At 42.7% G+C, this 16,013-nt stretch overlaps 1 protein-coding gene across 39 annotated transcripts in view; it reads left to right on the top strand.

Moving 5' to 3' along the window:
- Nucleotides 1-16,013, top strand: part of KALRN (kalirin RhoGEF kinase) — a 694,928-nt gene that overhangs the window by 249,994 nt on the left and 428,921 nt on the right. For all 39 annotated transcript variants that reach the window (XR_012431622.1, XR_012431621.1, XR_012431625.1 and 36 more), the window contains exon 6: nt 14,321-14,443. Coding sequence is in view for 31 of the 39 variants with exons in the window: in XM_015446332.4 (XP_015301818.2) it covers nt 14,321-14,443 (123 nt within the window). In the remaining 8 variants the exon portion in view is untranslated. The remainder of the gene's footprint in view (nt 1-14,320; nt 14,444-16,013) is intronic.

Genomic DNA, 16,013 nt, shown 5'->3' with positions numbered 1-16,013 from the left:
GCAGGAGAAGGAGGGAGAAACACAGGCAGACATTGACTTCTCTTTCCCAGAAGCTCTAAGCAAATCTCTCCTCAATTTCGTTGGTTCATACTCACTAAGACAAGCCCAGTCCTGAACCTGTAAATAAAAAGGGGAGTGAAATCAGTATGACTGGTTTGAACAAATGATCTGGGGTGAAATGAATGTTAAGGAATCGATGTCCAATATACTACTCTAGAAGGAATACTATATCCTTCTTATCCTTAGAGTCTATCATGTCCCATTTTCTCTTTCCTTTCCTCTGGAACTCTAAGTATGCCTCTGTTAAAACTATACTCCCCACAGGGCAGTCAGTAGCCACATCTGGCTAATTAAACTTAGTGAGTACAGTATATACTACTGTGGTGATAGATACACTACAAGTTCCCAGACTTCACTGCTATGCAATCTATCCATGTAGCAAAATTATATTTGTATCCTTTAAATTTATACAAATAAAAAATTAATTAAAAATAAATTTTGTTTGTTCGTTTGTTTGTTTTTGAGACAGAGTTACGCTCTTGTTGCCGAGGCTGGAGTGCAGTGGCGTGATCCCAGCTCACTGCAACCTCCACCTCCCGGGTTCAAGTGATTGTCCTGCCTCAACCTCCCAAGCAGCTGGGATTACAGGCGCACGCCACCATGCCCGGCTAATTTTTGTATTATTAGTAGAGACGGGGTTTTGCCATGTTGGCCAGGCTGGTCTTGAACTCCTGACCTCAGGTGATCCAACCTGCCTGGGCCTCCCAAAGTGCTGGGATTACAGGCGTGAGCCACTGCACCCTGCTTAAAAATAAAATTAAAAACTCAGTTTCTCAGTTTCACTTGCCACATTTCGAATATTCAAAAGGCACCTAGTGGCACACCAACTGGACAGGACAGATATAGAACACGTCTGTCATCACAAAAGGTTGTACTGGACGGCACTGCACTAGATATTTTAGTTATGTCCCATATCTCTTCTGCTGTATTTTGTGCTTCTATTTGCTTTTCTCTCTGTGCTTCAGTGTGCTGTTTTCTTTCTTCTGTTTCCTTCCTTCCTTCCTTCCTTCCTTCCTTCCTTCCTTCCTTCCTTCCTTCCTTCCTTCCTTCCTTCCTTCCTATCTCTCTCTCTCTTTCTCTCTTTTCTTCTCTCTCTCTCTCTCCCCTTCTTTCTTTTTTTTTTTTCTTCTTTTGCAGAGTTTCACTCTTGTTGCCTGCCCAGGCTGGAGTGCAGTGGCATGATCTCAGCTCACTGAAACCTCTGCCTTCCGGTTTCAAGTGATTCTTCTGCCTCAGCCTCCCAAGTAGCTGGGATTACAGGCACCTGCCACCACGCCTGGCTAATTTTTGTCTTTTTAGTAGAGACGGGCTTTTACCCTGTTGGCCAGGCTGGTCTCAAACTCCTGACCTGGTGATCTTTCTGCCTTGGCCTCCCAAAGTGCTGGGATTACAGGCATGAGCCACTGTTCCCTGCCCAGTGTGCTGTTTTCTATTGATTTGTTTCAAGTTCATTCATCCTGCTTGCTGCTGCATCTATTCTGCTGTTACACTCATCCAGTGAATTCTTAAGTTCAGTATTATACTCTGCAATTCTAGAATGTTCATGCAATTCTTTTTATAGATTCTGATTCTCCACTGGAACATTCCAGTTTTTAATCCATTTTGTCCCTTTTCTTTAAGATGTCAATCATAGTTATTTCCTTGTCTGCTAATTCATATCTCGATCATCTTCTATAGACAATTTTATTGTTTTGATTATCAGTAACTTTTCCCTGTCTCTTTATATATCTTATGATTTACCTTGTATTGTGGATATTGTAGATGATACACTGTAGAGGCTCTTGTTAGTTTATCTTTCCCTAAATATTTTGAAGTCTTATTCTAGAATATAATTAAATTACAAAAGATTATCTTGATCCCATTGAGCCTTGGTTTAGACTTCAGTATAGTAGGTATATTTTTATCTTTTTATTAATCCTAGGGTGTAGCCCTTATTCTAAAGATAAGGCTCTTATTCCTATAGCTTGGTGTTTCTGGAGTCCCAAATGAATGCCCAGAGAGTTCGTGAAAGCCTCTCTACTCTGCTTGAATTAGAACTCCCAGCATTTCCCCAGCACTGTGTGACCTCTAAAATTTCTATTTAGCTCTTAATATGCCCCATCTCTCATAGCTGTTTTCTGCTAGACTTTCTGGAGTCTTGTCCTGCATATGCAAAGCTTGGGATTTGGCTGTGGACCTGAGGGAAATTTTAGTGAAGATTTTAAGTAGCTCCTCTGCATCTCCTTCCACTGTAATATCTTGTCACCCAAATCTCAGCCTCCTTACCAGTCCCTGAACACTAATATCCATTTTTCATATCCATCAAGACTATGGCTGCCCTCTGCTCAGCTTCTATTTCTCTGCTCCACAGTTAGGAAAATATCCTCAGGGAGAAAGCTGAGGTGAATATGGGCCTTATGTTGTATGCTTTCCCTCTTTCAAGGATCTTTGATCTATATTGGTTATTGACCAATGCCTTTCAAATAGCTAATAGACAGTAGGGTTAAATCTGATACCAGCTAGTCATGGACAGACCATAAGTCTCCACATGAACATTTTAAATAAAAATGCAGGTATATTGAGGTTACCTGGAGAGCTTCTATGGAATCAGAAAATCAATGGTAGGGCCTAGGAAGATATATATATAAGTAACTTGGTCATGGTCACACGTTCTGGGTGGCATATTAAAAACTCAAATCTAGGTCTGCATAACTCCAAAAGTCATGCTTTTGAACCATTAAATTGTCTCCCAAATACACACTTAAATCCTGGACTATCTATAGTCACACAGTGCCTGCTATGGTTTGAATGTGCCCCCAAATTTCACATGTTGGAAACTTAATCCCCAAGTTCATATGTTGATGGCATTTGGAGGGGAGAGCTTTGGGAGGTAATTAGGATTAGATGAGGTCATCAAAGTGGGACGCCCCATGATGGAATTAGTGGCTTTAGAAGGAGAGGATATATATATATATATATATATATATATATATATATATATATATAATTTTTATGTATATTATATGTATATATTTATTTAATTTTTGGTTTTTGAGACAGAGTTTCACTCTTTCACCCAGGCTGGAGTGCAGTGGTGCAATCTCGGCACACTGCAACCTCCACCTCCTGGGTTCAAGTGTTTCTCCTGCCTTAGCCTCCCCAGTAGGTGTGACTACAGGTGCCTGCCACCACGCCTGGCTAATTTTTTGTATTTTTATTCAAGATGGGGTTTCGCCTTGTTGGCCAAGCTGGTCTGTCGCTCCTGGCCTCAGGTAATCCACCAGCCTCTGCCTCCGCCTCCCAAAATGCTGGGATTACAGGTGTGAGCCATCATGCCCAGCCATGAAGTTATATTTTTTTAAGAAAACATTTCAGACAGTTCTAAATTAAAGCTGTGTTTGAGAACTACTATGGTAAACACTAGAGAAATGAGTTTCCAAGAAAAAGAAGTCAGTATGGGCTTATTTGGTCAAGAAAGGCATCAGGAGGAGATGAGACTTCAATTTTGAAGGATGGGAATAATCTGGAGATTTGAGTGTGGGTATTTCATGGTGGGGGGAAATGTGGACACAATATAGGGATGGAATGAGCATAATATGGTGTGTTTGCATGGCAGTGAATAAAACAATTTGGCTGCAAAAGATACTTGGCGTAGGACAGTGATGTGAAATAATAACGTAGATTTGGACCAGTCTGGGGTTGGGAGAGGCCTTAAATACCGGTTAGGAAGATTGGATTTTTCATTGTAGGTATCAGCAACAATATGGTTTGTTTTTTGTTTTCTTTTTATTATTTTGACTGAGAGAATGACATAGGAAAGCAATGTATTAGTGCGGTGAACCTGATGGGGTCAGATGGCTAAGTATAAGGGACAGAATGGAGTAAGGGGACCAAATAGGCAAGTATTTTTAATTTATTATCTAGGCAGGGTGGGCTGAGGGATAAGTAGCAGCAGCAATGGAAGTCAAAGGCATATTCCAGAGTTATTTGAGAAAATAGAGAAAAAGTTGAGCTCTGAGGGATGATGCGAAGGTGTGGGAAGACAGGAAAAGGTGGTAGTTTTGAGATGCTTGTGGAACATCAAGAGGATATTCATATTGAGTCCATAGATACTATCTTAGTTTGTTTTCTGTTGCTATAAAATAATGCCTGAGACTAGGTAATTTATAGAGAAAGATTTATTTAGCTCATGATTCTGGAGGCTGGGAAGTCCAAGAGCTTGTAGCATCCTGTGAGGACCTACTTGCTGCATCATAACATGGCAGAGGGCACCACATGTCGAGACAGGGCAAGTGTGCTGGCTCAGGTTCCTCTTCCTCTCCTTCTAAAGCCACTAATTTCATCATGGAGCATCCCACTTTGATGACCTCATCTAATCCTAATTACCTCCCAAAGCTCTCCCTTCCAAATGCCATCAACATATGAACTTGGGGATTAAGTTTCCAACATGTGAAATTTGGGGGCACATTCAAACCATAGCAGGCACTGTGTGACTATAGATAGTCCAGGATTTAAGTGTATATTTGGGAGACAATTTAATGGTTTAAAAGCATGAGTTTTGGAGTTATGCAGACCTAGATTTGAGTCTTTAATATGCCACCCAGAATGTGTGACCATGACCAAGTTACTTAATCTCTCTGCATCTGTTTCTCTACCTAAAATAAACAAATAAATTAAAAAGGTTGTGATTATGGCATCTATTACCTCATAAGGCTGTTATGGAGATTGAGATAATGTGTGTAAACCTCATTGTGTAGAGCCTGGCATGTATTTATTCTTGTCAGTTATCTGGGAAGTTATGGTTAGAGAACATTATGAAACAGGAACTTGCATGGGATTTAGGTTCAGGTGGACACTAGATTCCAATTTATCTTCATCACTTACAAGCTGTGTGATCTTAGCCAATTTATTTGGCCTCTTAATAGTGAGTTTTCACTATGTTTAAAATGGAATTAACAATACCTTCCTTGTAGCATTATTATGAGGATTATGTGACATAAACTATGAAGGCTCTTGGCACAGGCACATGAAATAAGAAATAGTATTAGTGTTGTTAAAGTTGTGGACCCCGGTGGATATTCACATGGAGAGGGTTTGATGGATGAAGGGTAGAGGACTGAGGTCCATCTTTAGATTGTCACAATAGGCTGTGAGGGACACAAAAGGAAGCCACAAATTGGCAGCCAGGGAAGTGGGAGGTAAGTTTAGATAAGTCAATGTAGGATTGGAGGATTGGTAAGCTTTCAAAATTAGAGTTTTCCTATCATTTTTGTCATACTGAGACTAGATATGATGTGTCAAGGAAGAAAATTCAAGTATGTGAAAACACTGATTCTCCAGAGAAGATGTTCACAAGTCTAGAGACTTGTGAAAGAAGGAAGAGACACTCATCGTGTCTGCAGCCAGATGAGCTGCTGCTGAAAATTACCTGGTCTTGCGGGGCAGACAGGTTGGAATTTCAGAAAGGACTGAATCTGATTCTGACATGAGGTCAAAGTGAATGAGAACTGATGAATAAAGAATTCAGAAACTAGGAAGTGACGGGTTTTCATCGTGGGTGTCAACTCAAGAAAGTAGTAAAAGCAACCATATTTTAAGGGCTGAAGGAGGAAGTGGATGGAGGAAAAACAAAGGCAGCAGGGGCAGAACACACTTCTGAAAGTTTGGTGATGAAGAGAAGGAGAGACAGAATGAAGCTCTGAGCTCACTGGAGGGCTTAGCAGCAGGGTTAAGAGCATCAACTCTGGAACTAGACCTCCTGGGTTTGAAACTTTGACTGATGTTTATTAGCTGTGTGGCTTTGGACAGGTTAATTAGTTTCTTGATGCCTTAGTTTCCTAATTCATAAAATGGAGATGATGATATTGAGGGTTAATATTGGGGAGATAATTATGAGGTTATTAGGAGGATTAAGTGAGTTAATATATATAAAGTGCTTAGTACAGTATCTGTCACATAGGGAGCATTTAACAAATCTTAGCTGTTGCAATTGTCATAACCATCATCATTATTGACGTTATGGAGATAACATTAACATATCATGGAGATAAATTGTTATGGAGAGAAGGGAAGAGGAAGAAAAAGAAGACAAGAGGCTTAGTACTGTTGTAGGTATAGTTTGGCTCTGAAATATGAGCACAGCACCTACCAGGGAGTCTTCTTAGGTCCTACTAAACACTTGGACTTATGAGACTTCCATGGGCCATCTTGGGTACTGAACTACTGAGAATGATATAACACGGGAACCACAGCTTGCCAGCAGAGCAGTGCTTACAGCAGTTCAGCTCAGCCATTCGCTTAGGTGCAAGGAGATGAGATCTGCTTTGGGCAGCTGCAGGAGCTGCCATGGCTTATAAACTCCATGCCCCATGGGAACCAGTATGTTTGGTAACAACTCCATTGGCACAGCTCCCAGAGTTTCTGCAATGAACATTGCAGTTATAAAAATCACCACCTCAAGGATGTCCAAGATATGGTGTACCCATCAGGTGTTTGCAGTTCACTTGCAGTTCCTCCCAATCCAGATGAAATTTGTGAAGCAGGGGGTATTTTTTACCATAAGAAACATGATTTAGCAACATGTTGGCACATACCATCTTTTATCTGTTTTCAGGGAAGCTGAACTTGGATGTTAACTGAAGGTCAAGTTACCATGTAAGAGGGGAAAGGGTTTTGTTAACCCTTTGCTCGTAGTGGGATATTTGGCTGTTTTACGGAGAAATCAGACCTGTTCTAGATTGTGAGTAACATGTAAGGGTGTTAGACATGGGATTTGAGATTTAAGCAGTTTGGGTATGGAAGGTGTAAGAAGTGAGTTAGGGGATCGTAGCATGTTTACAGGTCAGAGACATGGCCTGGTCAGTGAGATGTTTGGCATCCTGGCCAGTTACTGAAGATACAGTGAAAGTGTCTCCCAGGTAACCAGGCTGTGCTGTCCTTCCTTGAGCAGACTGGATTTATGACAAAAGACAAAAATGGCTTCTCTTTTACACAATATATAAAAGTATGCCAACTGACATGCCAAAAACACGAAGGAAACAAGCAGTGCTTCAAGAGATATTTATTACACCTACAGCCTCTCAGGCCCATATCCCAGCTGCCTCCCCTGTCTGTGGATATCCATGTAATGATCTCTTCAGAACCTGAATACCCTGTGGCCTGCAGGGTTTGCAGGATACAAAAGAGGTGAGGTGTCACATTCTTTCAGTAAGGAATTCTTGGAACCTGGAGATAACGCCACATTTTGGGGTCCTTTATGTTTCTTTTTTTCTCTCTCTCCACCTTTTTGTTTTTGGAAAACTAGCAAAGCTCAATTCTAGGAGAGTGGATAACTGAAAACCAAGAAGGGTCTTGGGGGTCCTGGGCCAGAATATACACACATGAGGTCTGTGTGTTACCCTATTTGCACAAGAAAATGTGTCCTGGGTCAGTCCAAGTTCCATGAAAGCAAAATTGCAAAGTGGGGGGGGATTTTGCCTTTGATTCTCAAGTCTATTTTAGGGCTTCCCTCCTTCTCTCTAGGACCTCTCTGCCACTTTGTAGGATCTCATCCCTGGGTCATGTTCACAAAGGACCTTGCCCTCTTACTAAACTGTTTCTATATTTAGGATAAACTAATTGCAGGAGGGATTGCAGGAAAAATTGCATTTTAATAGGCATCTCACCTGAGTGAAAAACTGTTAAGAGCCAAAGGGACTGAGTCTCTAATAGTGAGAGTTGAGGTGTGGCAGAGAGGGTGGGGAAGGAAGAGTCTGGAAGCAAGCCAAGAGGAAGTAAGATTCCCTGGTCAGGCCACCCAGGGACAGCAGGAAGGCACCAGTGCCCTCAGGCAGAGCCCTGAGAGGGTGTCTGGGCCTCTGAGTGCTTGAAGGTGGAGGTGGTGGGAGGATGGACAGGCACCTTTGGGCTGTGTCTGTGCAGTGCCCTGTGGTCACTCTGAGGGTGCATGTCTAGTGGGCAGACTGTGGATGTTTTTCATGTGAGCTGCAGGTGTGATTCCCCGGCTACTGCAATCTTAAATTCACACCTTTCCTCTGTTTTTTACTATAATGAAAAACATTTGGAAAATATGTGCAATAGAATATATGCTCATATGTGGATTTCAAAATCTATCATATGTGTAGCACTTAACAAAGCTTTTTCATAACCATCATTTTATTTGAATCTCCCTGATACCCTAAGGTTTAAGTAGTTTAAATTGTTACCCACATTTTACAGATAAGGAACTGAGTTTGAGACCAATGATAAAGCTTGTCAAAGTTTATTCAGCAGAGTCTGTACTGATTTGAATTCTGTTCCTTGCGCTCTCACACTCATAAAATTTTATTTTGGAATTAACTGGACAGCTAGTTTCCCAGATATAACAAGGTTCACCTGCAAGGAGGTTGTTGGTTCTCTCCAGGGCACAAGCTTTTATGGATGATCCACTGTAGTGTACACAGGGTATAGTGAACATGGTTGCTGTTGGGATGTGCATATTTAGGCAAAGAAAAGCCATTGGTTGTCTTGTGTCCTCTTAATCAGCTCATCAAAGCTGAATATGAACATATTTAATACCAATGTAATCTATAATTACAGTATAAAATACTAACAGTAGATAGTAAGGTGGTTTGAAAGTTAAAACTCTAAATCAGATGCTTTTGCTAAATTTGGCAAATGAAGGAAAATAAACACAAGATTCTTAATATACTTGTCCTATGAAATAATTTATGCTTCTTTAAAAAAAGAACAATAATAACATTTTAGCTATTCCTATCATTGAAAGGAGAAAAAGGTTTCTGTTTGTTTTCCTAATTTGCATTTAAATAGATTCATTTAACATTTACTGTATTAAGAACTAGATTTGTATGTTTTCACTGGATTTTAGCCAGCAGAAAAAAAATTTACTTAGCTTGGTTAAAAACAAAACCCCAAAAGAAAAGGGGGAAAAAAAACCCCAAATGTCTTATGTGTAACATCTATCTTCTTAATGAGACTAAACTATGTTGATTTCAAAGAGATACAATTTCATTATTTAGACATGAACTTTCCTCTTTGTAGAATTTTTTTTGTTATATTACATTTTGTTGAACTCACCATTTGTGGCTTCTCAAAAAACAAAGACAAGTTTGAAGGCACTTTGGAGATATTTTTAGTTTAAAATGTCCTAGCTGGAAGGGAGCTTAGAAAGAGTCTACTTATCTGGACACTAGCAACCGAAGAACCTATGTCCAACTCAGCATTCATTCATTCATTCATTCATTCATTCATTCATTCATTCATTCATTCAGTGAGTACTGAGAGAACTAGAGCTATTTGAATCAGCTGTCCCCAGACATCTGGTATTCCATCTTGGTGGGGCAGGCAGTGGAGGAAGAGGAGAAGAAGGAGGAGGCAGAGAAGGAGGAGCAGGCTAGATAATGGCAGGGGAATGTTCCTATTGAGGAATAGCACCTTACCCCAGCTGGAGTACCGCAATGCCCTTTCAGCTAACTTTTAAGGATAACTGCCCTGTGGAGCTCAAGCAGAGCAAGTCTTACAGCCATATGAGCAGGAGGCAGGGCGGTGTCCCCAAAGCATGGCTCAATGGTGAATGAATTAAATCTACACCCTGGAATTTACTTCCCTGAACCTGTTTTCCTGCCTGTGAAGTGGGCCTGATGATAGCACCTTGTGGGATTGTTTTATGGATGCAATGTAATGATGAAAGGTGAGTGAACATTTTGAACTCTAAAGCATCACACAATTGTCAGTGCTGAGACTAAGAAGCTTCCCTTCTTCCCTTCTTCTTTTTTTTTTTTTTTTTTTTTTTGAGATGGAGTTTCACACTGTGGCCTGGGCTAGAGTGCAGTGGCACAATCTCAGCTCACTGCAACCTCTGCCTCCCGGGTTCAAGTGATTCTTCTGCCTCAGCCTCCCAAGTAGCTGGGATTACAGGCACCCATGACCAAGCCCAGAAGCTTCTCTGGCTATAAAATAATGCCATTTTTCTCACTGACATTATTTTATTCAAAAAGATAGAAGTGTAAGTTGTAGCAATGAACATATCTTCTGATCCAGGAGAATCAACAAAACTATTTTTTATTTTGGGTGGAAAAAACGCATTCTGTACATTTCCAGATTGAGCCTATTATAAAGCAGGATGCTTACCTCCATTCTGCAAACCACTATCTCTTGCAAATGAGGAGAAGACCAGAAATGAAGTGATTCTTCCACAGTCTCATGTGGAGTTAGTGACAGAGCTGGGCCTGGAACCAGCCTAGTCCTCATCTCACTTGACTGTATATATACATGCACATGCATGCATTCATGCATGCACACATTCTACCTCTGCCACCAGTTCCACTGAATGCAACAGAGATGACTATGACCCTTGCAGACAGCCAGCCTTGCAAAGGTGAGGATTATATGCAAGTAGGCAGCAAGTTTAGGCCCAGAGAAGACTTGTGATTGTCCCTTAGGAAACCCTAGCTCCTGACATCACATGAGACCATCTAATCCCCAGAGCAGGTCTTTTTCTCTCTGCTGAGATGTGTGTCGCCTCTTTGGAGCACCACCTCCAGTGACAGCTAAACTTTTCCAGAATGTCCCAGACCCCAGTGACAAGCTGGTATGCTCCAAATATACGAGGCAAAATCAGTTGGGATGACATGGGCGCAGACCTCATTCTGTAAGAAGCTGATTCAGCAAGGTGCACAGTTCCTTCAGCACTCTCAACTCTCACCTTTCTTTAACTCATTTTTGCATTGCGTTCCACCCTAATTGGCTGGTGTTCAGCTTTCGCTACTCTGTGGTCGAGGGATCTGGTGCCAAGCAATTTAATCATTCTGGTGCCAGCACATAAGTCATCTACTTATTTGCATATCTAAATCACCATTTAACATAAAATACAGGGAAGGTCACTTATCGGCCACTGAGACATCCAAGAAAGTGTATGGAGTGAGCATTTTCATCACAAGTTCCAAGGACTTCAGGCATTTCAGACTTTCATTAACTTTATTGATTCTTTTGTCAATAAAGAAAAGAAATGAGAAATTATTTTAAAATAGGGCTGGGAGGCAGGCTTTTAAAGATAAAATTACAGAATGAGAGTCCTCTAAATTCCTGGGGCATCTGTCTTTTCCTTCTTGTCCTTAATAATAATTAAAGAAGAAAAAATAAAAGCCTTGAACAAATGCCTGTGATGTGAGGGTAGCTGAGGCTGGAGGACCCCGTATAGTGCACAAAGCACAAATATCGACCCAACCTCTACAGGAGCCCCAGCCTGAAATAAATCCTCTGACACTCAGAAGTAAAGAATGGTCCTTTCGTCCTTTCTTTACTGTCAGTGTAAGTAGATGGAAGTGTAATTCAAAAGGGAGAATAATCTCCAAATCATGCACGTTTGCCTTTGGAAGGTGATGTTTTTATACTTAAGTGTGGGTTGTTACAGCCCTGATGTCTCTCTCCTGACCTTTAGACACAAATAACTGCCTACTGGATACCTCCCCTCTCATAAGCCTCCCAAACTCAGCACATCTAGAACAGAACATACTATTTCCCACCCAAGCTTCCTACCTTACTGTTGAGACAGCATCTGTGGTGGTACTTTTTATTACCAGGACTCAGGGTGCCATGCCAGAAGCCTGGCTGTTCTCTCTACCTCTTCCCCACCTTCTCCTCTCTAAACAACCAAGTCCCCAATCCTCCTAGTAGCTTTCAAATCTGCCAGTTTCTCAGACTCTACTGCCACTCCCCTAATCCAGGATTCCAGGTCCTCGCCCTCATCAGGATTTCTGGAGCAGCCTTCTAGCCATTTTTCTCTTCCCTTCCAGTCCACATCCCTCACTGCCATCAAAGCTCACTTCACACTTCACAACCCAGCTTAAAACCTTCCACCAACACCTGGCAGCTGACAATGTGTGGTCTAGGTTCCCTGAAGCCTGTGTGCAAGGCTCTTTGTGGTCAGCCTGTCCCACCTACCTCCCCAGCCACACCTCCTCCTTGATGTCAGGCTCCAGAACACAGCTGAGGACCCTTCATTGTCCTCAACACAGTAGGCTGCCCCAGTTCTGTTGCTTTGCCTGAGCATGCATCCCACTGGCCTTCACCTCGCTGATTCCTACCTGAATCAAGGCTCGACTCAGATGTCACCTCCTCTGAGAAGCCTTCTCTGCTCTTCCCCATCTCCTCAAGGATAGGTGAGGTGTCCGCCTCTGTGCTCCCTCAACAGCCAGTATTCACCTCTATCTTATCAGTAGATGTTTTTTGAGTTGTAATTTTAATCACATTGTGTGCCAGATTGTAATAAAGTTGTATCTGAGTCCATGTCAACTTTCCACATTAGCCTGTAAGCCACTAATACTCAAGAACCATATTTTAGTCATTTTTGCCTCATGTCACCTCCAGCGGTCCCTGGCATATAGCAGGTGTCCCATAAATATTGGTTGAATGTAATTGAAATAGTCAATTCACTCTTCTGTTAAAGGGACATAATTGGATAAGGCTGCAGTTCTGGCTCCGGAAAGCTGGTACAATTATGGCCACTTCTTAGCCTGCTTCTGTTCTCAGCTGCTTCCTGCTCCACTCTGCAACTGGGCTGCGGCCTTTAGTCCATCCCAAATGCAGTGTGAGGCTTAAGTAGTGCAGTTCTCTTCTCCAAATGTACTCTTTCACACCTTTCCTGGCTTTTGCTCACTTAACCATTGTATTTTGGTCTTCCGCATGTGTGAGTCACTGAGCTGAGATGATGAGGAGCCCCGGGCTATGGCACATTGGAAATGGTTGAGTTTCCAGGTCCTCACCCTCATCAGGTTTTCTGTAGCAGCCTCCTAACCATTTTCTCTTCCCTTCCAGTCCGCATTCCTCTGGGGAAGAGAGAACTGTAAGGGACATGTGATGGCTACCTTCAAATATTTAAAGGGCTGCCTTAAAGAGAAAAGAGTAGAATTTTCTGCTCTGGACAGAAAATTACAGAAAGTCCAACTTCAACTGGCTTTAATAATAAAGAGGATTTATTGGCTGAGGTCCAAGGAAGTCCAGAGACAAAGTGGAAACCAGACAACGCTCAGCCAGGGCTCTGCCTGCTTCCTGCAGTTGTCTTGGCTCCACCCTTTCTCTACCCATTGGCTTCACCCTTAGGCTGCCAGGAGAATGGCTGCAACAATTTGAGGTCAGAGCCACATACAACAAACAATACTGGAGGAAGAGAAGTTATAACTAAATAACTAGGATTCTGTTTTCCTATAAGTTTCTAGCAAAATTCCCTTGTGTTTTATTGTATTAAATTGGATCACATTCTTATATCTGAGACAATCCCATTGGTTGGGAAATGTCATGCACTGGTTGGCTTAGGTCTGGTGTCCCAAAGAGCCAGGGGTTCTGGTCAGCTCCCATTGAAGTATGTGGGCTGCCTGGAAGACGGCTGGATACCTAAGTGAAAACCAGGGTATGGAGTTAGGAGGAGGAAGATGGCTCAATGCCCACTGTGCTAGCACCAGGCAGTACTTATACCACCCTTAAAACCCTCATTTTCTGCTTCCCAGTTGGTTATAGCAGAAACCCTGGAATCGTGAGGCTGCAGAGTTATGAGAAAAGTTGATTCAGTTCAGAATCAATTCAACATTGTGTGTGGCTGGGCAGTGTATAAGAGGGGCAGGGGCGAGTAAGGATGTCCCTGTTGCTTTCTTCAAAGATTTCTGTCTTCTACTAGTGCAGCAGGAGATGCATTAAGCCTCCCAGCTTGTCTCCTCAGCACCTGTCCCTAAAGCAAGCATGCTGGGAATGGTAAACAGCTTCCTCTCCCATCTCCCAATCATCTCACTCATTTTCTCTTTTTCCTTTAGGCTCTGTAATGCAACACAGCGGCTGCTGGTGGGTTCTTTTTTTATTTTTTTTGAGACGGAGTCTCGCTCTGTCGCCCAGGCTGGAGTGCAGTGGCGCAATCTCGGCTCACTGCAAGCTCCACCTCCCGGGTTCACGCCATTCTCCTGCCTCAGCCTCCCGAGTAGCTGAGACTACAGGCACCCGCCACCGCGCCCGGCTAATTTTTTGTATTTTTAGTAGAGACGGGGTTTCACCATGGTCTCAGTCTCCTGACCTTGTGATCCGCCCGCCTCGGCCTCCCAAAGTGCTGGTGGGTTCTTAAGCTAAAAGTGAGGGCCCTCCTGAGAAACCAGGCTGTGGCCCACCCCATTAAGACTCTCCAACTCAGAACAATAACTGAGCAGCAAGAGAGCTTTTCCCCCTTCCACTAGCTCGGAAAGTTTTGCCCTTTTCGACCCATGACTATTCTGATTACGCTGTGCTTTCTTGTCCCCTCTAGATGTTCGACTGGATAAGCCACAACAAGGAGTTATTCCTACAGAGCCACACGGAGATCGGAGTCAGCTACCAGTACGCCCTCGACCTCCAGACGCAGCACAATCACTTTGCCATGAACTCTATGGTGAGCTGAGGGGCTGTTCTCAGGGCTGCCTCTGGGAGTGGGAGAGTGGGGAGAAGGGGGAGGAGGGACAGAAACAGACTTTCCACTCAAGGAAGAACTGTGAACATGCGGACCCTTTGGTATTCCATTTGTTGGAATGAGGATGAGTGCAGGGCATGTGGCCAGCCAGCTGTTCCTGCAGCAGATTATGCCTCCAGATCCTGCTTTACACAGTGAAAGAATGTGCCGGGGGTTGTAGGAGGCATTGGCTCAGCTCAAGTCTAGAAGGGCGAGTTCCACCAGTTCCACTTCACTGACTTAGCCAACGTTTTTTTTGTCCCCAGCATATGTGAGTCACTGAGCTGGGATGGTGAGGGGCCTCAAGCTGTGGCACATTGGAAATGGTTGAGTGACCTGGGGCTGTTTAGACTGGGGAAGAGAAACCCTAAGGAACATGTGATTGCTGCCTTCGAATATTTAAAGGACTGCCTTAAAGAGAAAAGAGTAGAATTGCTTTATGTTTGTTTAGAAGGCAGAAATGTTCAGGGGATGGCAGTTTGAGGGGGAGGCAGGACATGGCTCAGAGCGGGAGGTGGGGTGGGATGCAGTAGAGGATAGTGAGCTCTCCATGATTGGCAGTGTTCAGGCAGATGCTGAACACTCAGAGAGGGATGTTTGCTAACTGTGTGGCCAGATAGAACTTACTGTACCTCTCTATGCTTCAGTTTCCTTATATATAAAATGGAAATAATAATAGCTACTATATAAGGTTGTTGCAAGGATTTAATGTGTTAACTGTAAAACAATGAGAACGGCGCCTGGCACATAGTAAGTCATCAGTAAACGCTGGTGTTATGATAATGATAAGGATGGAGGAGTTCAGTCCATACGACCACTCTTATTCTTCATAAACCTAACACTTAGGGATATATTTTTGTTTCCCTGCATGGTTACCCTTTATTTCAAAATTGTGTCTGCTCCTTGAAGCCACTATATTTCAAACTCCTGCAGCCTAAGAATGCCTGTCTCCTCCACCAGCTCTTCCTACCTGAATTATTGGTCCAGAAGACTAGCTCCACCCTTCCTCATATATCTGAGAAACAAAGACAGCTTATCATTGTAGCTGATGATGTTGGGAGTGGAGCAAGTGTTAGAAAAACAGAAACAAGGTGAATCACAGAGGCCAAGAAGGAAGAGAATTTCATTTTCTACCAGGCTCTTTTAAATATGCTGTGCACCGGAATTAACACACTGGAGAAGAAATATTTTAGGTTGATGCACAAGTAATTGCGCTTTTGCCATTACTTTTAATTAAATAATTCTGGCTTCAAGTTGTTCAATGTCTAACTAGAGAAAGAAAACTTAGACAATCATGGTGCAGCTTGATATATGTAGTGATAGGGATATGCTGAGTTAACTAAGAACCTTAAAATCTCAGTGGTTGAAAACAACAGAGGTTTGTTTATTGTTCCTACCACACACCCATCCCTAGCTTGTAGGAGCTCTGCTTCATAGCCACCCAGGGAGACCTGGGCTGATGGTATAGCCACCAGCTCAGATCTGCCAGCTCAGATGCTGCCAGCCTTGCCAG

Source organism: Macaca fascicularis, chromosome 2 (assembly GCF_037993035.2).
Source record: "Macaca fascicularis isolate 582-1 chromosome 2, T2T-MFA8v1.1".
NCBI classification, from domain to species: domain Eukaryota; kingdom Metazoa; phylum Chordata; class Mammalia; order Primates; family Cercopithecidae; genus Macaca; species Macaca fascicularis.
The sequence above is the reverse complement of the archived record's forward strand: the minus strand, read 5'-3'. Positions and strand labels throughout refer to the sequence as shown.